The sequence below is a fragment of the Eublepharis macularius genome, chromosome 2, assembly GCF_028583425.1.
Source record: "Eublepharis macularius isolate TG4126 chromosome 2, MPM_Emac_v1.0, whole genome shotgun sequence".
NCBI lineage: Eukaryota > Metazoa > Chordata > Lepidosauria > Squamata > Eublepharidae > Eublepharis > Eublepharis macularius.
The window spans coordinates 20,833,747-20,859,047 of record NC_072791.1 but is presented as its reverse complement, the minus strand read 5'-3'; the positions used below and the strand labels follow the sequence as shown (position 1 = coordinate 20,859,047).

The 25,301-nt window shown below is 41.2% G+C and overlaps 2 protein-coding genes across 4 annotated transcripts in view; one reads left to right on the top strand and one right to left on the bottom strand.

Annotated features, from left to right (window-relative positions):
* Positions 1 to 882: 882 nt before the first annotated feature.
* LOC129323900 (uncharacterized) lies at positions 883 to 16,766 on the bottom strand. The gene is made up of 2 exons (XM_054970727.1): positions 16,640 to 16,766; positions 883 to 2,655 (listed from the first exon to the last, which is right to left on the bottom strand). The coding sequence occupies exon 2, from the start codon at positions 2,261 to 2,263 to the stop codon at positions 1,157 to 1,159; it is 1,107 nt and encodes a 368-aa protein (XP_054826702.1). The 5' UTR covers positions 2,264 to 2,655; positions 16,640 to 16,766; the 3' UTR covers positions 883 to 1,156.
* A 174-nt stretch (positions 16,767 to 16,940) lies between these two features.
* The window catches only part of KLC1 (kinesin light chain 1), a 51,898-nt gene continuing 43,537 nt past the window's right edge, over positions 16,941 to 25,301 (top strand). For all 3 annotated transcript variants that reach the window (XM_054970725.1, XM_054970726.1, XM_054970724.1), the window contains exon 1: positions 16,941 to 17,086. The gene's annotated coding sequence lies outside the window, so the exon portion shown is untranslated. The remainder of the gene's footprint in view (positions 17,087 to 25,301) is intronic.

The window sequence follows — 25,301 nt, the reverse complement described above, 5'->3', positions numbered from 1 at the left end:
TACCATGAGGTGACCTTCCTGAAATTTCTCCAGTTTTCCTAGTGTTTCTTCTATAAAATTTAATTGTTGATTATTAGGGGCATAAATGGATGCGAAGGTGTAGTCTTGTTTTTGAATTAAACCTTTAACAAAGATGAATCTTCCTTTAGGATCTTTGAGGGTTTTTTATGTTGAAATAGAAGATCCTTTGTAAATAGTATTGCCACCCCCCTCGATTTTGAATTACCTGCTGCATAGTATTGTGAATGAATCCAGTTTGCCTTTAAAATATCTGTATCATTATTTTTAGCATGAGTTTCCTGTAGAAAAATTACCTGAGATTTAGTTTTGGCCAACAATGAAATCACTCTTCTCCGCTTTATAGGATTTCCCAAACCTCTTACATTCAGAGAAGTCATTTTAAATGTAGAAGCCATGATTTAAAATATATAGTTCTGCTTCTCTTATATAACACAAGTTCCAATCTACTACAATAATATCAAACAGTAAAAAGTATACAATTTAGCGCTTTATTTTAGTTCCACTCTCTTCTTTCACAAAAACTTATAGCTAATCTCTATATCCTATCTATGGGTTTTTTTTTGTTTTGTTTTTTATTTTTTGTTTTTTTTTGTTGTTTTTTGTTCCCCCCCCCCCTTGAGGGAGTTTTCACTTATAATTTTTCTTATTTTTTTCAATTAATTTTTTTTATATATAAATATAATATAATTAACTAAGTAAATATATGAACTTTGATATGCTTCCTTATAAACTTGTTACCTCCTATACTATACTAAACTATACAGCCCTTCCCTTCCTTCCCCTAGTTCTTAAAGCTTGTGTTATTAATAATCTTAAACCCTTAAATTCTCCCCCTCCCTCCCCTCCCTTTACCCCTAAGATAACAAATATCTTTATAAGCACTCTTAACTAATTAACAATTTAACAATCAATTTACGTGCTGCCAGCTATTTCTTAGAACTTTCAAACTGTGTCGTTAACTACACGCCACAGTTTTGGAAGGTAAAATTCCAAATGAAAAGTTCTAATACCACGGAGCTGTGTTGAAGCCTTCACTCTCCCCCCCCGCCCCCAATCTCCATTTGTATTAATTATAATATATGAGACACAACGATAGCTGATTAATTCAATAAAAGTTCTTGTCCTCCAAAGTCTGCTAGGGATTTCTTATCGGGATCTTACTTCCCTTCTGTGGAGAAAGCATGTCCGTCAATTTTCTCTTCTGATTTTGCTTGCTTGTCTCCATGGGTATCTCCACACCGATGTTATTCAAGAGTTCTGTTCCGTTCCTTAAATTTGTAGCAACATGATGTTTCCCGTTCAGAATCACTAATATCTTGACATGATTTATCCATTTATATCTGACGTTGGCATTTCTCAGCGCGTCTGTAATAGGTTTCAGTTCTTTCCTTATTAATAATGCTTCTCTCGGTAAGTCAGTATATATTTGCACTGGGGTTCCATTGAACAGTATTGAGCCCGATATTTTAGCTGTTTCAATAATTTTCATCTTTATTTTTTGATCAGGTATCTCTATGATTATGTCTCTTGGCACAGGTCTGTTCTTGTATTGCTTAGGAGTTCCAATACGGTAGGCTTTTGTAATCAGGGTGTTTACCCCTTCTTCTAATTCCAGATGCTTTGCAAGCCATCTTGTGATTACAGGCATTAAATCTTCCTTTGGTATCAAAAGTTCATCAATCCCCCTCAGCTTCAAGTGATTCTGTCTCATATTGACTTCTAGGTTGATCAATCTTTCTTGCTGATTTTCAAAAGCCTCATGCAGTAAGCCCACTTCTCTCTGTGCCGAGGAACTTGCATCTAAAGCTTTATCTGCTTTTAGATTAGTTGCTTGCAAGTCCACTTTTATTTCAGCCAGTTGTGCTGTTAGTGGGGCAATCAATTTAGCGATTTGGTCTAGGATTTCATTCTTTAGTTTATCGAGCTGAGGGTCTAGGGTGATATCTGAGTTATGTACCTTTTCGATCGCGTATGAAGATAGTCCGTCCGCCATTTTGGATCTCTCCATTTTTGTTCCTTCGCTCTGCGTTCTCTCCTTAGGCGCCGAAAAAAGCGGCTGTAAGTTTTTAGCTGCTTTCACTATGTTCTTTCTCTTCTTAGCGTTATTATTTTTCATAGTATAACGATCAAAAGTAAAGTTGTGTAGCTTTATTTGGAGAATTGGGGGTTGGGAGGAGCGGAGGTCTTCAGCACGCGTCCATCCCGGAGTCAGCGACGCCACGCCCCCCCCCCAACAATTCATATTTTAATATCCACACATTACTTGAGGTATGCAGCCAACAATATCGTATTATTCGTGTGGAGTGGGGACTTTTCCCAGAGTTTGGGTATCACCCTACAGCCTTTCATCTCTAAGCTTCCTCATGTCCTTGCTTTTGTTCTTCTGTGGTTTCTTCATTATTTGTCCATGCTTTCTCAAATCAGATCAAAAGTGAAAGCACAGAGAATCAACAAGGAAAACATGGAAAGGCAACAAGTGGAACATTGTGTCTCCCAACATTTGAAGAACACGCGTTAGAGGTCTTGTGTAGAAAGACACTGGAATTGTGCCACCTGGCAGCTACATCAGGAATGAGGCACATTTCAGAAAAATTTGAGTGCTCTGGCCTTATTCTCCCCAATAGCCACCTGCCTCTGAAAAAGGAATCAGAAAGCAACAGGGTTAATCTTAGAAAACTAGGTGGAACCTCACAGGAAAGTGATGCTTCCCTGAACCTATCAACTTCTACTCAGAATACTACATTTCCTTGCCAATTTAATTGAGAATCTTTGTTGGTTTGACCTGAATTCCTGTTTCTCTTGGGGTAGGTCCTAAGTCTGGGTACGATATTGAGGTTTACAATCATTTGGAAAATGAAGGCAGCCATTGGACATTCTGCCTCTAAGGGTAGCAAAAATGTAAGATTACCAATTCTGGGGTTGGGAAATTCCATGAAATCTAAGGGTTGAGGGTTGTGTCTGGAGAGGATCAGATTTGGAGAGGGACCTCAACAGGGTATAATGTCAAAGCAGCCATTTTCTCCAGGGGAACTAATCTTGATTTCAAGTTGAAATTCCAGGAGATCTCCAGGCCCCACTTGGCGTTTGGCAACCCTATCCAAGAACCATGCATCAGTATAGAGAGAGGTAGTGACTGAGATAACCAGTAAACTGAGTCCTAGTTTTGTCAGTGAAGGTGGCAAAGGTGCCACTGAAGCTTCCCTGGCTAAATTTCCAGAATATTGATGCCAGCATGCCACGTTAATTAGTGACTCTAAGACTGTTGGGGAAAGGGTTAAAATAGTTTAAATTCAGAGTTGCAATGGATCTTGAATCAATAGAGTCAGACACTTTGTTTGCTTTTAAGAAGAGTTTACTTCTAAAGGAAAAAGGAGCACAGGGTTGCTACAAAACAAATAAATCTATCCCCTACATCTTGACACTATAAAGTACAAACTTAGACTGAGATACCATGCCTGTTATGGTGAGCTTCTTCTTGACCCTAAAAAAGAAATCACCTGATCAATTGACCAATAGTAAGTTTACAAACACATCTTTAGTTTCCTGAGCTTTGAGGTAGATAAGGCTATTGTCTGTCAGGTTTCCCTTCCAGGTCAATACAAACAACGGCACACTGGGTAAACACATTAGCCCCATAATGACTGAATGTCAGACCTTGCAACATATATTCCAACACCCCTTCTCAAGGTCTAACATGGAAGTCATTATGCATCCATATTTAACAATTATTCATTCTTTATCTCAGCATTAGGATCAAACATATTCAACATTTCACGAAGATATTCAAATGTTTTAGACACTGGCTTAGTCAGGATATCAGCCACTGTTTCTTCTGTGCGGCAATGTTCAATCTTGATTAGTCCCTTCTGGCACATATCTCTCACAAGTTCACATTTGAGTCCAATAGATCTACTTTTCGCTTTGGTACATTCTCTTTTGCATAAGGCAATGCAGGCTTGATTATCCTCAAACTTAACTACAGATATGGGTTCATTTATTCCAAAGCCCTTTAGCACTCTAGTTCACTGCAGGCACTTGCTGCTGATACACATCCAGCTTCCACTGTAGACTGTGCTACAATAATTTGTTTCCTACTAGTCTAGTCTATCAGTCCATCTCCATAAAAAAACAGCTATCTGCTGGTTGACTTGTAGTTAGTCGATTCTTCTCCCCAGTTAGCGTTCATATATCCAATCAATCTTGGCTTTTCAGATGGCGAAATTCTGTTTCAAGTCCACTGTTTCTTTCAGGCACCTTTACTGCATTCCAATCATGATGGTTAGGTGAACTTACTTTTCTACACAGGATGCCAACAACTACTGTAATGTCAGTAGTTTTGCTCAAGTATAGAACTTTTCCAGCTGCTTCTCTGTATTCACCAACATCCCTGTGTGGTTGTCCATCCCTTTCTCTCAGATAATCAGGTTCAAGTGGCACACGAGACATATTGCAGTTTTTCATGCCAACAGATTCTATAAAGTCCAGTATTTTTCTTTTCTGGCTCAAAACAAAAGTTCCATTTTCAAGTCTTTGAACTTGTATCCTGAGGTAGTGTTTTGCATCTCCAAGTTGTTTGACCTCCACTTCTTTGTTTAGTCCATCAACTATTGCTTTACTGTCCTCTCTGTTTTGACAAGATATGATCAAGTCATCAACGTAAACAAGAATGTTTTGGTATTGTCCATTTTAAAGTCTGGTATAGAGACAAGCTTCTGCTTTTCCTTGCGCAAATCCTTGCTTTTGTAGTAACTCTGATATTTTGTCATACCAGGCTTTTGCTGCTTGCTTTAAGCCATATAGATCTTTGTTGAGTCTGTACATATGATTTTCTAGTCCTCTGATCTGGAAACCTTCAAGTTGCTCCATATTGATTTCCTCAGACAATTCTCCATTGAGAAAAGCTGTCGTTATATCTAGATGCTCTGCTATCATGTTTCTTGAGGCTGCAACACAAGCAGTGTCTTGAATGTTGTGTAGTTGATAACTGGTGCAAATTTGCCTTGTATTTTTCCACAATCGCATCAGTATTATATTTGGTTGTTGTGGATTTTCCGGGCTGTATAGTCTTGGCATTGTTGTTCCTGACGTTTCGCCAGCAGCTGTGACTGGCATCTTCAGAGGTGTAGCACCGAAAGACAGAGATCTCCCAGTGTCACAGTGTGGAAAAGAACCTCCTCAGGATACAGTGAAGACTCCCTCCATTAGCATTCCACACCCTGGGAAACTCTTACAGGATGACTCAGCCCAACCCCACCTTCCTGAGTAGATATAAATTACCTGCCAACATCTTTTCCACACTGTGACACTGAGAGATCTCTGTCTTTTTTTTTGGTGCTACACCTCTGAAGATGCCAGTCACAGCTCCTGGCGAAACATCAGGAACTACAATGCCAAGACCATGGCTATACAGCCCAGAAAATCCACAACAACCATCGTTCTCCGGCTGTGAAAGCCTTTGACAGTATTATATTTGATTCTGAATACCCATTTATATCCAACAGGTCTTCTGTCTGAAGGTAACTTTGTAAGAGACCATACTTGTTTTTCATTTATGGATTACAGTTCTTCTTCCATTGCTTCAATCCATTTGTCTCCTTCTTCTGCAGGCAGTTTACACATTTCTTTCCAGTTCTTGGGTTCTTTTATAAGTTGTACAGTTTCACAAAATCCGTATTTCTTTGGCGGGTTTCCTTTAGTGCTCCTTTATGATCATCTCACAATGCTTCTCCTTCTGTTCGGGTAGTGTCTTAAGAAGATGGACCTGTCAGTTCCCCAGTGGTCTCTGCAGGTAACCAAACGACCAATTCTTCAGAAGTCTCTGCATCTTTTGGATCAGTTGTCACTGTGAATTCAGTTGTGTTAGAAGCATGTGGCAAATGGTTCTCATCCACATATACCACATTGTTTTCCCTGACTCTGCAGTCTTGAGGACTGAAAATTCTGTATCCCTTTCCACCAGCAGGATATCCAACAGTTAGTCTAACTTCAGCTCGAGGATCAAGCTTTCCTCTTTTCTCTTGTTATGTACATTGTTATGTAGGTAAACAGCTGTGTTCACAGCTTCAGCCCATAATCCATTGGGAAGTCCAGAATGTATTAGCACAGACCTGCACATATCCTGTAGAGTCATGTTCAATTTCTCAGAACATCCATTTTGTTGTGGTGATTGAGGTATATTTACTTTATGCCAAATGCCCTCAAGTTCCAAAACTCTTTTGAATTCTGCATTGCAATATTCTCCACCACCATCAGTGCGTAGACTTTGGAGAGCTTTGCCAAACTTATTTTTAACTGTGGCAACAAAGCATTTGAATTTTTCAAGTGTTTCATCTTTGCTCTTCATCAGGTATACAAAAGTATATTTTGTTTTGCTTTCAGTAAATATCACAAAATACTTGTTTCCACCAAAAGATGGTGCTAATGGGCCGACGGGGTCTGAGTATACAGTCTCTAGAAACTCTTCATCATGAACAGTGGACTTCTCTGTATAGCTTGGGCTAGTCCGCTTTGCTTTAAGATGTGTGTCACATTTTTCTTTTGCTTTGTCACAACTAGGAGCAGAAATTCCACATTCTTTCAATGACTTCTCAATGCTTTGCACATTACGGTGTCCTAGTCAGACATGCCATGAATAATGACATCTGCGATGGTCACAAACACCTTGTCTAGTTTGACAAACGTGTCCTTCATCATCATCAACGTCTGAGTCTTCACTAACATCCACAAGATAGTGAAATCCATTTCTCAGTCCCACTGCAAACTCAATGCCAGATACTTCACCAACAATCATACTTCCACCCTGTTTGTTTCTAAGAACCACCATATAGTTATTTTCCACAAGACTTTTAGTTGAAATCAAATTGTTTACTGCTCCAGGAACTAGAGCTACATTCTGTAATTTAGCAGCCACTACATCTCCAGTAGTAGTAAGAATTTTAATTGGCACTGTTCCAATCCCTTCTACATGAAGCGGTTCTTTATATGCTTGTAGAAGTCTGGGTCTTTTCTCAGTATCAAGTTCACAAAAGGATTCACGATATTTGCATATGTGCATGCATGCTCCACTGTCAAGCAAGAACAGTTTCTTACTTTCAACATCCTGATTATCACAAATTCTTAGCGTAGAATCATTCTCAACATTCCGCTGAGTATATCTGCCATTGCCTCTAACTGCGTTGAAGTTCCCTCTGGTAGGAGGTCTGAAATTCCTTTTGCTGCTAAAATTTCCTCTGCTGTTGAAATTTCCTCTGCCAGCAGGTGGAGCTCTTTCATAGTGAGGATTCTTGCCATGCGTCCTTATTGACTCACAGTTTCTGAAGGAATGGTTCCCCCCACATGAGAAGCAATTAATCCTTTTATTTTTATAGCCATGTTTCAAACTTAAAGCAGCCATTTTACTAGACACAGCCTCTGAGTCATCAGCTTCATGTGAGACAGTTTCCTTTCTTAAAATCGATAACACATCATCAAGAGATAAACCCTTTTCATGTCTCAGATAAGGCACCAGTCCGTCATAACTAGGAGGCAGACCATTTAAAATTGTAGCAATAACTTCTTGCTCTTCAGGTTCTTTCCCCCAAACTTTCAATTGGTTATAGATTCCCATGAGCCTTTTTAATTGATGAGGCAATGAATCACCTTCTCTCATTTCAAAATTATATAGCTGCCTCTTTAGGTGCAGGATTTTACTAGATGTTTGGCTATTATACTTTTTCTTGAGACATTCAAGCATGGCTTTTGCTGTTTCCAGAGTATGCAAGTCAGGTACCTCATGGTGAATTACTGAGCTCATAATTAATAATTTTGCCAAGCTATCTTGCTTAAGAAAATCGGTCCTTTCTTGCCCATCTGCTGGGATTGCTTTAGTCAATACATCTGAGGCTCCATGCATTTGTAGCTGATTTTTCAAGGCACTATTCCACCAGTTAAAATTGTTCTGATTCAAACGGGGTAAACTCAACCCCCCTGGGATACAGTCATTGGGTTTCCATGTACTCTCATCCCTTTCATGGATGTCTGTTGAAGAATCGGGACTGTTCATTGTTGAGTTTAGGCAGAGTTCACTTTCAGGCTGTAGCAGGCACACGCAGGGTTAAGCTTCCTATAGGCTCAGCTGGAGAGATTGGTGTCTCAGCTGCAGTTTGCAAATGCAAATCAGTTCTTAGGCAAAAACTCTCAGACCGCTTGATCTGAAGATTTCCTTTTCCTGACTACCATTCACCAAGGGCAGGAGACTGCAGGAAAAAAAGTGATCGTTTTAAAATCCAAGCCTGTCTGCCTAATTAGCTTAGCGTCTCTCTAAAGATCCATTGAGTCATTAAAAAATCATTAGCTATCATTACAACCATCCTCTGTTACCAATTTGTTTGGGAAAAGGTTAAAAAAATAGTTGAAATTAAGAGTTGCAATGGATCTTGAATTAATATTCTCTCTGCCAGGTTTCCCTCCCAGGTCAATACAAACAGTAGCACATTGGTTAAACACATTAGCCCCATAATGACTGAATGTCAGATCTTGCAGCTTATATTCCAGCAAAGACATGTTTAGAGTTCCCTTGTTTAAGAAGGCAGAGATTCCTTTCAACTCCTGGAGTTATGCTAGAATCAGCTATTGTCAGGAGAAGCTCAGAAAAGGTAAGGTGTGATGCATATCACTACTTCTGAGTAAATACACACACAATGGAAATGAGGAAGAGGCAGTGTCACTTAGTCAAACCACACTTGGATAATAAGGATTGCCTCTGGGATTTCCTGTTGCAAGATAAACTCTCGCCTAAATAGTATCCTTCCTTTTATACTTAAAAAAAGAAATCAAAGCAAGAAGAATATCTAACAACCTAATCATGTTTCCTTAAAAATATTCTAGTGAGCACAGTGGAACTTACTCCCAAGAAAGTATGCGTAGAGTTGCAACTAAGGACTCAAAGCATTCTTGAGAAAAGTCCCCAAGGCAAACAGGGTTAGGTACATTGAGGGCTGTAAATTGTAGAATTTAGGGAGGCAAATCCTAGGTGAACTTACTTGGGAATAAGATCCATTGAACTTAATGTGACTGAAGCATTTAGAGAAATTAGGCTCTATAATCCAAAAGTAGGAGACTATCGCCCATTCCGCATGGTCTGTTTAGGGAGATTCTGATTCCATTACGCTTTCCTCGATCTCCAGATTTCCACACGAGGGAAGGAGGCGTGAGATGCAGAATCGACCTCTCCTTGGCTTTTCCCTGACTTTTTTCCATGTGCCTACAAGGCAACTTTTTTAAAAGCTACTGCTGAGTCGCCCTAGATGTGTCTTTTTTGCATGCGGAAATTACAGTCCCTAACTGCTTCTCTTTCCCCCTTTCCTTTCCCTCGGTGCTGACTGGTTGGTCACTTGGTGGAAACCACTCCCTCCCCAGATCTCCCCACACTCCTTTTTTTTTTAAGCGAGGGTAGGGTTGTAATGATGCAGCAGCATTTCTCAAACGCTCCCTCCCCAGCTCTCTACACACACCCTCTTTATTTTTATCAGTGAATAATAATAACATTTGATTTATATACTACCCTTCAGGACAATTTAACACCCACTCAGAGCGGTTTACAAAGTGTTATTATTATCCTCACAACAATCATCCTGTGAGGTGGGTGGGGCTGAGAGAGCTCTGAGAGAGCTGTGACTGCCCCAAGGTCACCCAGCTGGCTTCAAGCGGAGGAGTGGGGAATCAAATCCGGCTCTCCAGATTAGAATCCTGCCACTCTTAACCACTATACCAGAGAAAGCAAGGGGATGGCACAGGGTTCCAACACTACACTATTGCAACACATGCACTGAATTTTTAAAAAAAAAAAAATGATTGCTGCAGCCCCCACAAACAGCGGATCCAGAAAGACACATCTCAACACCTCTGCAGATACCAAATAGCTTTGGTGTTGTGCAGTGCAGAATGAGGAGACCCTAAGCCAAAGCGCCAGCTTAAAGTGTCCCATGTGGAATGGACCGTTATCCAGGGTTTTAACAGAATAATTATATTATTTATTATATTTCTAACTCACCCTTCCCACAAGCGGGCTCAGGGCGAGGTAAAACAGATTATAAAAATATAAATTATTTGGGCCTTGAACCAATCGGTTATGTTTCCTCATCCCATTCATACAGTGTCCCAAGTCATGACACAAATATTCTATTTCAAACAGAATCTTCCTCTGGGGGTTCAGTTTGCCACAGCCTGTTTCGGGACTTTTTTGGTGGTGGCCCAATCGCCGTGGAACACTCTGCCACATTATGTCGGACAAGATCCTACCCTTCTGGCTTTTAGACAACTCTGCAAAACAGAACTTTTAAAGAGAGCTTTTGAAGTCACTTGAGGGTTAATATTTATCAACCAATTCCATTGGCTAGTTGATTCAATGGTTGACATTTGTTGCATGGTATATTTGCAATGTGTGCCTTATGTGGTGGTGGAGAGTGCCCCCAAGTCATAGCTGTCTTATGGCATCCCCTAGTGCGGTTTAGGTGGCAAGAGACTAATAGATGTGGTTTGCCATGGACTGCCTCTGCAACCCTGGTCTTCATTGGAGGTCTCCCATCCAATTACTAACCCAGGCCAACCCTGCTTAGATTCTGAGATCTGGTAAGATCAGGCTCACCTGGGCTATCCAGGTCAGGGCATGTGTCTTATGTATTATGTTGCAAAGACAGATTTGGGGAAGAGAGTTCCATCAGTGGCTATCAGCCATGGTGACTGAAGGGAGGCTCCATGGATACAGCCTGCAAACCTTTGAACACTAAATGCTGGGAGACAACATCAAGGGAAGCCCTTGGCCTCTATGCCCTTTCTGTTAGCCCTTGAGGGCAATTGGTTGGCAGCCGTGTGGGTCAGGATGCACTAGATGCCCCCTCCCCACCTGATTCAGCAGGGCTCTGATGTTCTTATGCAGACCTGTGTTTAGCCTTTGTTTTGTGAGCCAACTTGGATCCCTATCAGGAGAAAGTTTTTTTAAATGTAATATATTCCATCCTTATTCATTGGTTGGAACATGAAGCTGGTGATACAGGTATAGTTTCTCAGTGGTACAGCAGGATTTGAGTCCAGTGGCACCTTAGAGACCAAGATTTTCAGGTGTGAGCTTTTGAGAGTCAGAGCTCCCGTCTTCATATATGAATATGTGTCAATGACAAAATTAACATCTTATATACAGAACAGGCCAATTCAAGAATTTCAGGAAAAATGGAAAGCATTTTTTGATGGAGTTCACCTGACCCTTGCAGACTCGGTTAAGAGCCCAGGGGTTATACTGGATCCAGCGTTATTACTAGAAAAACAAGTTAAGGCAGCGGCAAAAAATGCTTTCTACAACCTCACTCTGGCCTGGAAGATGGCTTCATATCTTGACACGGCCACTTGGATCCATGCTATGGTAACATCAAGGCTTGACTATTGTAATGCTCTATAAATTGGCCTCCCATCTAAGTTAACTAGGAGGCTCCAATTAGTGCAAAATGCTGCAGCTCGATTGTTATCAGGAGCGAGCAGAAGCATGAACATCACTCCTATCCTACAGTTGCTCCACTGGCTACCCATCAGTTACCGTGCTCAGTTCAAGGCATTAGTTATTACATACAAAGTTCTTCACGGCTTTGGTCCGGCATACCTACGGGACCGCCTCCCTCCCTATGTTCCTCCACGGCAGCTTCGCTCATCTGAACAGGGTCTCCTGCAGGTGCCAGGTTGCACACAGGTGAAGTCAGCAGCCGCTCGGCTTTCTCTGTGGTGGCCCCTATCCTGTGGAATGATCTGTCTAAGGAAGTCAGAAGAGCCCCCACTCTCCTGGCTTTCCATAAACGATGCAAAACCGAACTATTCAGAAAGGCTTTTTTACTCAAATGGGAGGGCTGTATTGTAGGGATGGGGTCTCAGGTGCTTCACTAACGAGTTGGGGATCATAGACTTCATCACCATTTCTGCCTCATATATTATCTGCTGCTTTAAATATGTACTCCTACGTACAACCAGTGCTCCATGCTGTCTAATGTTAGTCCTAGAATTGATTATGTTTTGCTCCAGTATTTTTTCTACTCTGTCTTGGATCCTTGCTAATGCTATGTCTTTTAACTTATATCTGTTTACCTTATGGTATTGTATTGAAATGTACTTGATACTGATTGTATTGACCTCATACTGTGCAATCCGCCTTGAGTCTCAGTGAGAAAGGCGGACTATAGACGACGTAAATAAATAAAATTATTTAGCTGAACATTAATAACTAAGAACTACCAGTAAAATAGATTAGTTATCAAAATTGTAATTAAAATGTTGAACATAGATGTATTTTAATATAAGTAATTATTGTATCTTATAGAAACCATCTTAAGAAATGATGGTTGTTGCGGATTTAAGAAATTTAATGAAGGTGATGGTGGGGAGAAATGCTTTCTGTTTTATGTATTTTGTTTTATATGACTATCTGATTTATACAACTATGTTATACAATCCCTTTCTCTTTCTTTCTGTATCCCCTTTTACTATTATTTTCTTCTTAAAAATTAAGAAAAAAATCCTGCTTTTCTACTGCAGTCCAACACGGCTACTGAACTAAAACTTTCCTCAGTAGTTTTTGTCTTTTTCATCTGATTGGATACACAGAATTTCCACTGGAGAGGTAGCAATTTGAGACTTGTCTTGCGGAGTGCCTCAAGGTTCTGTTTGGTCATTCTTCTTCTTTCATCTTTGAGGTTGGATGTCATCAATATGCAGGTGACACCCAGTTCTGCCTTGGCTCTGAACCAGTATTTTGAGGCTGTGGTTAAGTGGCTAAGGTAGAACAAGATGGAGTTGAATCCAGGCAGGAAAGGGAATGTTGGTAAGGAAGGTTAACGTTTTGGGGAGACTGGATCCACTTATTTGGATGGAGTTGGCTTTTACAGAGCAGGCTGAGATCCTGAGGGTGCTCACAGACCCACCCTTGCTATTTGGAATACTGGGTGGAATAATGAGCAAGAGCTCCTTCTGTCAACTGCATTTGGTTCATCAGCTGTCCCCCTTAGGCTCAGCCAACCTGTCCATCCTAATCCATTCTTTTGTAACTTCGTGACTGGACTACTGCTCCATATTCTACATAGGGCTGCCCTTGACGACACCCTGGAAACTGTAACTGGTTCAGAATGAGGCAGGAATCAACAAGATTGAGCAGCCAAGAAAATATAAACCAGCTACATTTTCTATATTATGAGCCATAATTTTTATACATGTGTGTGTAATAACAAATTAGACCACTGAGGAAGGCCCATAGGACCGAAACCTATTTTGTCTCTGTACATGTGCAATTTTGTGACTTGGCTCTTGTGTACGTGTCAACAATCTCATGACTCTGTGTTGTTACTAGGTCTGTAGGTTTTTAACTTTGTTCCATGGTTTTTAATCAGTTATGCACTGTGCAATAATTATATTTGTTTTATATTTTATATTTTCTTGGCCGCTCAACCTTGTTGGTTTCTGACTTGCTTATCAGGTTGGAGTTTTTTCCCCTCTTGTTTTGGTCCCTTTTGTTCAGAATGAGGTAGCCCAGTTATTGCCAGAGGCTGACAGGAAAGTTTCTCACCTAACACTAAAACAGCCATATTGGTTGCTAGTTTGTTTCTGGGTTCAATTAAAGGGGCTGGTTATGATCCTTGATGCTTTTAATTGCCCTAGGACTTGCATATGTCCCCATGCAATCTGCTGCTCATTGTATGTCTAATTTCGGTGACCTGCCTGACAGCCATCAGAACTTGGTCCTTCAATATAGTGGTTTCCATCTTATGTAACAGTCTTCCTGAGGAGGTGAAAGAGCTGCTGTTCTTGGAAGTTTCAGGAGGTGTTGTGAGGTTATTTTATTTGCTTAAGGGCCAGTTTGGTGTAGTGGTTAAGAGCATGGGACTCTAATCTAGAGAACCCGATTTGATTCCTCACTCCTCCACTTGAAGCCAGCTGGGACATCTTGGGTCAGTCACAACTTCTATGAACTCTCTCAGTCCCACTCACCTCACAGGGTGTTTGTTGTGGGGATAATAATAACATACTTTGTAAACCACTCTGAGTGGGTGTTAAGTTGTCCTGAAGGGCGGTATATAAATTGAATGTTGTTGTCATTATTATTGTTGTCATGATGATGATGATGATGATGATGATTTGGTTTGAGCTTCAGACAGTTTTCTTGGGATGTGTTAATGGGGTTTTATTGTATTATGGCTGGTTTTATTTTAGAACTAGAAACAAAGCCCGTTGTGGGAAAAATACAACGGGCTCTAGAAAGGGGAGAGCGGGCAAGCAAGCATTCCCTCCTCCTCCGTCACTGATCCTGGCCGGTGAAGGAGAGGGTGGGTGGGCATTGCCACCTGCTCCGCACCCGATCTCAGCAATGTAGTGGACTTTGCTGCCTGCTGCATGCCTGATACAGGTAAGGTAAGGTGGACAGGCATTGCCACCTGCTCCACATCTGTTCCCAGCCGGGTGAAAGTGGGCATTGTCTTCTACTCTGTGCCTGATTATGGCTGGGTGAAGGGGGATAGGCATTGGTGCCTGCTCCAAGCCTGATCCATGCTGGGTGAAGAGGGGTGGACAACTGCCACCTGTTCCCTGCTGGGTGAAAGAAGGAGTGGGCATTACCTCCTGCTCCTTGCCGGCTAATACCATCTTGCTGAAGGTGGTGGGCATTGCCACCTGCTCTGCTACTAATACCAGCTGGGTTAAGGTGATGGTTGGCATTGCCACCTGTTCCACTCCTAATATCAGCTGGCTGAAGGGGGTAGGCATTGCTCCACACCTAAAATCAGCTGGATTAAGGCGCGGGGAGAGCATTGCCACCTGTTCTGCTCCTGTTCTCGGCCTGGGCTTCCCACCATGGCACGTTTTCTGGAGTGATATGGTGAGTTACCTGGGCTTTCCTCTGCGGCATCGCCCTCTGGTGGTGCACCAGGGTATAAAGTGAGTTGTCTGAAACACGCTTACTCAATTATATAATAAGATTCTTATTATTTTGTCATTTCATTTATATCTGGCTTTTCTCACCAATGGGGACCCCCTCCATTTTATCCTCACAACATCCCTGTGAGATAAGTTAGGTTGAGACTGTTTGACTGGCCCAAGTTGACCCAGCAAATTTCTGTGGCAGAGGGGGGATATAAATCTGGGTCTCTCAGATTCTAGACCAATAACCACTACACCATATTGGCTCTTGAATTGTGACCTGCCTTGAGCCTCAAGGTTAAAGTCTGGTATAAATATTTCAATTAATAAACAGGCCATTTCATGGCCATGAGTCTGCCACAAGGAGCAGGCTCCCTCGGACTCCTCAACTTCTAAACTGTACCCACACTTTGGCCCTGCTTTACTGCTTCATGTTACAGGTGTTAAGGAGGGATGCTAATTTTTGCTGCTTTCAGGGTTAAAAAAAATCCAAGTAACAGAAAAAGCTATCATTTTCAGGTAGAAGGATAATGTCCTACCTGAAGTCAGACTGTCTACACTGCGGTTTTCCCTGGTCCTATCTTTTTAAACTAGAGATGCCAGAGACTGAACCGGGGGCCCCTGCGGCATGCAAAGCGGATGCTTGACCATTGAGCACACAGCTCAACCTGATCTTTTGTAGTGGTCTATATTTTACAGTTGCCAACCTCCAAATGGTGGCTGTCGATCTCCAAGAACTACAACTGATCTCCAGGCTGCTTTGGAGGGTGGACTGTATGGTATTTATTTTAAATATGTGCTACCTGTGCTTCATGTTGTCTAATGTCAGTCCTAGAATTGCTTATGTTCTGTTTCAGTATTCCTTCAACTCTGTATTGGACTCCTGCTAATGCTACGTCTTTGTAAACTTGTATTTATTCACCCTATGGCATGGTTTATGGAAATATCATTGACACTGACTATACTAATCTCACTGTGTAATACACCTTGAGCCTCAGTGAGAAAGGCAGACTATAAATGACATAAATAAAACAGTAAAGAGTCCTGTACCACCTTTAAAACTAACCAACGTTATTGTAGCGTAAGTTTTTGAGAACCACAGCTCTCTTCGTCAGATGCATGGAGGGTATGAAGAAACTGGCCAGAGATATATAGGTGGTGAGGAGAGGGGGGAGAGGGTGCAGGGAGTGAGGGCCATGTAAATGTAAATCAGTTGCAAAAGTCATGAAAGAGGTGGAGTGCACAATCCAGGCTGTGTGTGACCTCTTCCTTCCACTGCTGAATCTGAATGGAAAGCCTGTAGGCAGTTATAATGGCCTTCACTCCCTGCACCCTCTCCCCCCACTCCTTACCACCTATTTCTTCATACCAGCCATGCATCTGACGAAGAGAGCTGTGGTTCTCAAAAGCTTACCCTATAATAAAGTTGGTTAGTCGTAAAGGTGCTACTGGACTCTTTACTGTTTTGCATCTCCAGACTAACAGCTAATTCCTCTGGATCTATAAACAAATTAATGAATTCTACCCTGATAAGGTCCCTCCCCAAACCTCGCCCTCTCCAGGCTCCACCCCACCCCAAATCTCCAGGAATTTCGCAGCCCGGAGAGGGCAACCCTTCTATTTGTTCCGAAATCTTACACACACCCCTTAAAGCTTGAACTGGTACTGTCCACTTTACCACCTCAGAACTCCTTACCGCGTATACATGCCCAGAAGAATGTTCCATTCGAGGGGGGGGGTTGATGCGCGAGAGCATCCCATCGAACAAAGCACAAAAAAGCGGGACTATGCCAGAGAGAGAGAGGGAGAGAAAACGGGAGGCTTTATGAACGGTTCCTCAACAGGCGCATGCGCCTTGCGCCCCGCGCGCGCGCAACCCCTCCCGCCGTTTCCTCGTCTCCCCTCCCCTCGAGACAGCAGTGACATCATAGCTTTGGCCGCGCGGGGGACTGTGGGCCGGGAGGGGCCGCCATTTTCGGTGAGGCGAGAGGCGGGGCTTGGGCTGCTGAGAGGAGCCGGGGAAGGGCTTTGCCTCCTTTCGGCGGTGGCGGCGGCCGTAGTCCCAGCGGTGGCGGCGAGGCCAGCCCCGGCTCCGCGACTGACAGCCGGTTTACCCGGCCCTAGCGGAGCGGTCGTAGCTGGGGTGAGTGTTGCTGCTGCTGCTGCTGGCGCGCCGGGCCTCCCTCTCCTCTCTGACAGCCGGTCTCCCCGCCCCTCCCCCTCAGAGAAGCCGCCCATCTCGAGCAGAGCATCGCGCTCGGATGGTACCTGCTGGGCGCGGGGGCGGTGGGCAGCTGGGCGGGCGGTGAAAGGGCGCCCCTTGTGGGAAGGTGAGCAATGCGGTGGGGTGTGGAGGCATTGAGTCAGAGGCCAGGCGTTGGGGAGGGGTTCTTGGCGGCTGATGGGGGGGGGAGAGGGGGGTGTAACTGCGTGGGGGAGGCAGCATGGGTGGAGGGGAAAAGGCGAGGAAGAAATATTGGCCGAGAAGCAGCGGGATTGGAATCCAGGGGCACTTTAGAGACCCACAGGATTTTCAGGGTATGAGCTTTATAGAGGCAAAGCTCCCGTCTTCAGATACAGCATCATATTCCCATCATAGTTTCTGGTAGGTAGTCGTGTTCGTTTGCAGTAGAACAGCGGAACTGGCATCTTAGAGACCCACAAGATTTTCAGGCGATGAGCTTTCTAGAATCAAAGCTCCCTTCTTCCCTTCATATTCCCGTTGTAGTTTCAGATAGGTAGCTGCGCCTGTCTGTCGTAGCACAGCAGGATTGGAGTCCATCCTTAGAGATCCACAAGATTTTCAAAGTCGAGTCTGAGCTCCTTTCTTTTAAAGCACCCCTGAACTCAAGCCCTGCTGTTGTACTGCAGATCAACACCGCTACGTACCTGAAACTATTGGCCAAGAAGGAGGCAATTTGCAGGTTGGCAGCAGTTGGGGTTAGCCATGGTGTGTGTGTGTGTCTTCCCCTCCTTATTGGAGTCTCTTTTTTCCCCCTATTGCCAATTATTCATCCTCAACAAAAGGCTGAGCAAGTTGCTGTTAGCCCGCCTAGGCTACTGATGATAGGCAGACCGGTCCCATTAGGTTGCTGATACATGATTCCTAGCGGATGGTGATCACCACTCGCCTGGAAGTGGTGCAAGAGAGGAATGAATGATCATTCCTCTCATATATGATCATAATGATCATATATGGAGGGCTTGTTCTTTGTTTCTTCCCTTTTCCTTGTAGAATAAATCAGAAATCCAGTGACATGGTCTCAAGAAGATCTCTGGAGAGGCAGCCTGTAAATTCTCTAAGTAAATAAATGGGTAACAAAATTTACCTTGTTTTATTAGTATTTATTTATATCATTTATAGTTTACCTTGTCTAACATGGCGACCCAACTGGAATTATTGTTCCCCTTTTCCGTTCCTGCCATTCTTTGCACATTTAATTCCCAGTTTGGGGTTGGTCATGCCCAGGCATGAGGAAATCCGTAGAAAAACAAGGGATGATCCCTGACCCCCTCTTTATATTTTTAGTTGCTGTGTGAACAGATGTCTTCTAGATTGTGTTTTGTATTCTCTTGAAATAAGGAAGGAAGAGTAGGTGGCCTGCTTTCTCTTTTCATTTGTTTGTTTAAAGAGACAGGGTCACCAGCCTGCTGTCACCTCTCTCTCTCTTTTTAAGCTTTACAAGGTTTTGGACAGTGGAAACAGTTTTCCCCCAGCAGAGCCTAAAATTTGCTCTCTGAATTACTTGAGTAGGATACCTATGTCCCCAGATTTTACATTAATTGGCAAAGTTGTAATTCCATTATATAGCCATATATTTAAATAACAGTTTATGTAAGCGTACATATTTAGTTTTTGGACTATTAATGTCAAAAACATTTAAAGGCCTTGGCTGCTGAATTCATTGTTGGATACATCTGGGACTGACCCATATTAATTTATTGAACAAAAGTACAAAAACAGTTTGGGCTGAGAACTTCTCAAAACAGTTTTTCAAATTTCACACGTGGTGCCTGCAATTTATGCATAACAGTGAAATTAAATTAAAACTGAAACTAAGTTGAATAAAAGTTTGATTGTGTACTATGATATTCAAAAAGTGTGTTAGAATTAGATCAGTATTATATTCTAATTCCCCTCCCCTTACTTATTTAATATGCAGTAAAAATATTTGAATTTAGCTTTGATTCCGGAACACTCATTTAGAAGTCAGATTTTATTCTAATAACTGCCAAAACTAGGCTGCAGGATGACTAAAGACATTACAAGCTCAGTGCTCAAAGGCATCTGGAATAATAAAGCCAGTGTTCATCAACAGCGAGGTTTAAGCAGATCCATTAGGAAAAGTCGTAATGTGCAGTAAGCCAGCACAACTGTTTTATAGCAAGCATGTTGCTTAACAGGAAACTGTTTTGAAATGACTTCAGAATTTGAAGAAGCCAGGAACTGTATCTTAATAATGCTGACCAGTTTAGAAATGCTGAGAAGCCAAAGTTAAAATGATCCATTTTTTAGAGTCGGTGGATTCAATAATGCATGTGTTTCATCGAAACATGAAAATAGAACCCATCAGTAAAATACACTATGGTATTGTTTATCTCCTTTCTTAAAAATACTTAATGTCTAATACTATTAAGATAAATGGGAGAAACCTTTCAGCAGTTGTGAAAGATTAGCACACTTTATAGAAGGAACGTTTGATCTTTATTCTACCTTAATAAAAAGCAAGTATGAATATACTTGCTTTTTATTAAGGTAGAAAACGTTCCTTCTGTTTTAGAAGGAAGAGGTTAAAACGGAAATCTAGGTCACTGACATAAGGGTATTGGTACTTGCAGCTTCAAAGGAAGCCTCTAAATATTTAACAAGTACATAGAACAATATCTAGTGAACATTAAAAAAAGATGAAGCAGGTTATAATATGAAAGTGGGATAATGTGGTCTATGCCTTTTTAAAATAAGGGAGCCATTTCTGCTAGCTTTATGTTTCAGGAGCTTTCCATAAAGATCTGTCAAAATCCTCACCTGCCTCTCTTCTTTTGTCCTTTATATACTGGCTTCTCTTGCTAAATTGAGTGCCCTTGGGGTGTTTCATTGTCTCCTCTAATGCAGTCTCTGGCTTTTTACTGCAGGCCAAATTCCCTTTGGACATGAGGATTAGTGCAGCTACCGTTCTGCCTTTGGGGCACAGTTAGCTTGGATTCTGTTTTCACTCTGGATCTTCCTTATAACCTGATTTTTATGATGTCATAGCTCCTGTATATCTTCCAATTGTTTTAATGTTTAAAATGTCCTGTTCAGTATGTAGCAATATGAATCAAAACTCGCTAAAAGAGCTTTTAAGTTTCCTATACTGAGCGGCAAAAACCTCTTCCTGAAATGTTCTTGAAGTGGGAACGGAGCTTCAGTTTTTAGAACTCTAATGAAATTTGTGGCATCCCCACAGTTTTAATTTATTGAAGGATGTGTGTGAGGAGGGAGTGTACTGAGTGTGGGCTCTTACACACAGCAGCACCATAATTCCCAGAGGAAGTTGGCGCTTATTACCAGACTGCTTTTCTATATTGTGTTGCTAATGCACATTCATAATTAATTGGTTTTCAGATGGTTGGTTGGATAATTTTTTTCAAATCACAGATTAGATGGAAAAGAAGGAATTCCTCTGGCAGATGTCTCTAAACAGCATTAAGGCTCTGAAGAGGATGGTTGTTGTGGGTTTTCCGGGCTGTATAGTTGTGGTCTTGGCATTGTAGTTCCTGACGTTTCGCCAGCAGCTGTGGCTGGCATCTTCAGAGGTGTAGCACCAAAAGACAGAGATCTCTCAGTGTGTGCTACACCTCTGAAGATGCCAGCCACAGCTGCTGGCGAAACGTCAGGAACTACAATGCCAAGACCACAACTATACAGCCCAGAAAACCCACAACAACCATCGTTCTCCGGCCGTGAAAGCCTTCGACAATGCTCTGAAGAGGGTTTATTGAAACAGAATTTTCCCAGTTTATTCTCAGTGCGTGTTGGACTGGTGCAATTTTTTAGGTTGCTATGGAAAATAACCACTTACCACAAGTACTCCTGGCCATCCTTTTAAATCAGAGTTGAAATTGAAACAAAGCCGACCCTCATATAGTTTCTAGGACTGTGAGGTGGGAGGCTCCTCGTTCAAATGGTGTTTCAGTTATGAACTCCTTTTTTTTTTCTCCTTGTGCCAAGTTCTTTTATTTTTTTAAACCAAACAAACAAACAAACAAAAACAATGTACAGAAGTAAAATAGAACAACAACAAAGTCTTAGTGAACTATATACAATAAACGTCATGCCAATATAGTTAAAACAAAGACAACTAGCATTTTTTTTTCAATTATTTGATAGTCGTTGCTTCAAATCTGAGTAACAAAAAGTAAATGCTTAGGTGGAGAGTGATTTGTATTGAAAATGAATTCAATGAATGGTAACCATTTTGCAATAAACTCAGTTTCTTTCAAATAGTGTTCACTCTGGTATAATTCGTCATGTATTTTTTCTTGTATATAGTGGTCCCATATTTTTTCTAACCATTTTTCTGCTGTGGGAACCGTCTTTGATTTCCAATGTAAAGCTAGCAAGTTCTTAGCTACAACCAAAAGGTTGCTAATTAGGTCTTTTCTTATTTGTGGAATTTCAAAAGTATCCCATACATTCAAGAATATGATCTTTGGATCAAGGGGGATTTTGTAGCCCGTTATTTCTTTTATATAACATAATATATCATTCCAAAAAGGTTCTATTCGGGGGCATTCCCACCAGCAATGTTTAAACGTTCCTATATTTCCACACTCTTTCCAGCAGAGCGGAGGATTTGTTTTAGTTATTAGTGAGAGTTTTCTTGGTGTTATGTGCCATCTGTGAATGATTTTGTAATTTTGGATTTGGGAGGTAACTGTCTTAGGTTTTAGAATGTTTGCAGTCCATATTTCTCTCCATTGTTCAGGTGTTAGCTCTATGTTGCAATCAGTTATGAACTCCTGGCAAGCAATGACTGTCTTGTTCTTTGCTACCGTCTGTAATGTGATAGTGACCTACATTATAGGGCTGTTTTAAAGTTTAGTGAGAAACTACATGAATCCCATTGAATGTTCAGTACTGTGCTATATGAAAATTAAAAAGTAAGATCAAACTTTTAAATAACATAATTCTTCAGTTTTTTAGGCAAAATAAAAATATTCAGTATATTAAAGACCGCTAATGATAAAGATGTATTACGGAGTAATTCCCTGCAATATATTGTAAGATCCAGATTTCTATAATCTTAGTCTTAAATTAACTCATTGCTTATTATTGATTGCATTGATTTACACTGTGTAATCTGCCTTGAGTCTCAGGGGATAACAGCAAACTATAAAGAAATAAAATAAATAAAAGATAACAATAGCAATTAGGTGTCAAATTGAACTTTACCTGAAGTTATGTTTTAAGCAGACATACCAGTAGAAACTGCTCCAATCCATTTTGTGTATTGGATGATGAATGTCTGTACCAAAAATAAATGTCTCTTTTTGACAGGTGCTTAATTTCCAGTGGCATGTGTTATTCCGTATGACATTGAATATCTTTGAAAAAGATCATTTATAATTGGAAATCCCATGCATGTTTATTTTTTTAACCTTCTTCACTTGCAATTTGTAATTTGTGTACACATATTGATGGGATTTGAGCCCGCTAGATTTTCCACTGGCGAAAATGGTGAGTATGAGGTCCCATTTGACCTCCAAAAAGGTTATGCTAGGATTCATAGGATTGAGGAATGATGGTTGTATTAAGGACGGGGCTTAGGTGAGATTGAGTGGAAAAAAACTGATTTGTTTCAGACATTTAGGCAAAGTGTGCCTTCAGATATGAAGCCAACAAGTACAGTTGGGAAATGAAGGCATCCTTGTTACAGACCAACTGTGGGTTGTTGTGATGTCCAAATTGCATTTCTGTTGCCAGAAGCAAGGATTCTAAGCTATAATTATGCTGTTATTGTGCTTCTGGTTTGTAGTCAACAGAACAAATTTCAGTCTGTTGTTTTGCTGTAGTTCTGATGTTAAAACAAACCATGGCTAGCCTGGAACCAAGACTGTTAAACCGCATTGAGTATAGTCTAGTAGCAGGAGGAAGAAAGGAAGAAAGGAAATGGGCAAATGATAGGCAGTGGAGATACATGGACAAGGAAGCTGACTGGAAGTCATGAGCTAACACTTTCCTGTAAACACTAAGTTGTACATCCTGAATGCTGGCGCTTTTTGTTAGGCATGAATTGCACGGCAATTATATACCTTGGCAACATTAGAGGCTAGGATCTTGCTTTTTAAAAAATGAGATTTTTCATCAGTTGTCAAACTGCCATCTCTTTCGGTGCTGCTCTTGATATTGTCTGTGATTGTCTAGAATCCTACCCTGCTAGTTTCTGTTAATGATGTAAAATAAGGGTAGAAAATACATTGGTATGGGTAAAGCATCCTATATAAAGTACATTTGAGACTCAAAAAATATTAAGGTGTCTTTTAGGGTCATACAATAGTGGTTGTACAATTAAAGTAGCACATTCGAATGTGTGTGTGTGTTTGTGTGTGTGTAAAGAGCAGGGTGGATTTGATTTAAATCAAACTGATTTAAATCACGATTTAAATCACGATTTAAATCACTAGTCATTAAGGCTTGATTTAAATCATAGTTTTCTACATAAAGACTAATTCTTGCTGGTATAACTTTAATATGCAAGTAGATGCCTGCCTTACCGATAGGTAAAGGAACTTCATTAAAGTATTCCCAAACTGGGTCTCTTTTACGGCCTGCTGCCATTATAGGTTTTTTCCTCCAAGGAAAGAATGTGATAAACCTCCGGTCATACACACAAAAGATCCAAAGACTTGTGCAGTATTGTGCTCAAAAAGTTTCACTTTCATTTTGTACTGCTTGCCCCTCCCTCCTCACACTGAGAGCGGGACCACAAGTGACGCCTGACACAGGTTGGACACTTGCCAGCTTCCCTCAAGTTCTGATGGGAAATGTAGGCAGCTTGGCGGAATGTTGGACAAGCGAGTTGAAAAGTCCATTGGACAGCAGTCAGAGAGCCAAGCTGCAAGACCAGGATGCCTACATTTCCCATCAAAACTTGAGGGAAGCTGACTAGTGTCCAACCTGTGTCAGGCATCACTTGTGGTCCCGCTCTGAGTTTCTTCTTGTGCAGATCTATTCCACTCCAAACAATCAGAAAAATATTGTTTCTATTCACTGAACTTCTTGAAACTTAGCACTGGAGGGGTTGATTCTGTCTTCATAGGTTTGTAGAACAATAGGATTAAGGTCTTTTTCTCAACTCTGTTCATGTTATAACATTTTTGCAGAAGAGGCATGTGATCTCTGCTGAGCTGACACAAATTCAGTTTTGAGAACTGCAAAACCAAGCATCTGTGATAATATCTTGTAGGCAGAGAAACTGCCCAATAATCTTACAAAACCCTCTGGAAGAGTATGACATTGTGAATGGATTAATGGAATTTATTTACCAAAAAAATTACCAAAAACATATACAGCCCTATTCTACATAATTAAAAACTAATCTTTATTTCATGATGGAATAACCTTTGGATGGTAATATATTTTCCTCAAAAAGCATTTTATTTTTAAAAAATCTGATTTAAATAAAAAAAATCCGATTTAAATAAAAAAAATCTGATTTTTTTGATTTTTAAAAAAAAATCATTGATTTTTATCCACCTTGGTAAAGAGCCATCAAGTTGCAGCTGACTTACAGTGTCCCAATAGAGTTTTCCAGGCAAGAGACAGAGTGGTTTGCCATTGCCTTCCTTTGGATAGCAACCCTGGACTTCCTTGATGGTCTCCCATCCAAGTACTAACCAAGGCTGACCCTGCTGTCTAATGAAATTGGGCTAGCCTAGGCCATCCAGATAAGTTTCAGCTGATAGTAAAAATGTCCAGAGTTTGTACGGATCAAAGAAATATGTCTTTTCTAAACTAGTATTACACTACTTGTTATGAGGGTACATCTGATATCTGTTTTCTAAAAACAGATCTAAAAAGGTAGTTTTTCATGATGTGGAACAGCTTTGTACCAGCCCAACCTTTGAACTTGGAAGTACTCATTTGTGTGCTGCTGATATCTGTACACAACCCAGTGGACCTCATTGCAACACAGCTGAATAGGGCATGGAAGCACTGTCAGTTTTAAGGCACACTGTTAAGTACCTGGAACATTTTATTATACCACATGAGACATGTGGATGGAGGCTTCTGTTGGCTCAACTGCCGCAGTTTCCACTCACAGAGTAAGGCTGGTCTGGGCCAGTTGACTAGGCTCACCGTGTGCATCTGCTAG

What these genes read in the sequence shown, in the direction of transcription:
- LOC129323900 (XM_054970727.1), bottom strand. Translation starts at nt 2,263, where the DNA reads ATGAATTGTTGGGGGGGGGGCGTGGCGTCGCTGACTCCGGGATGGACG.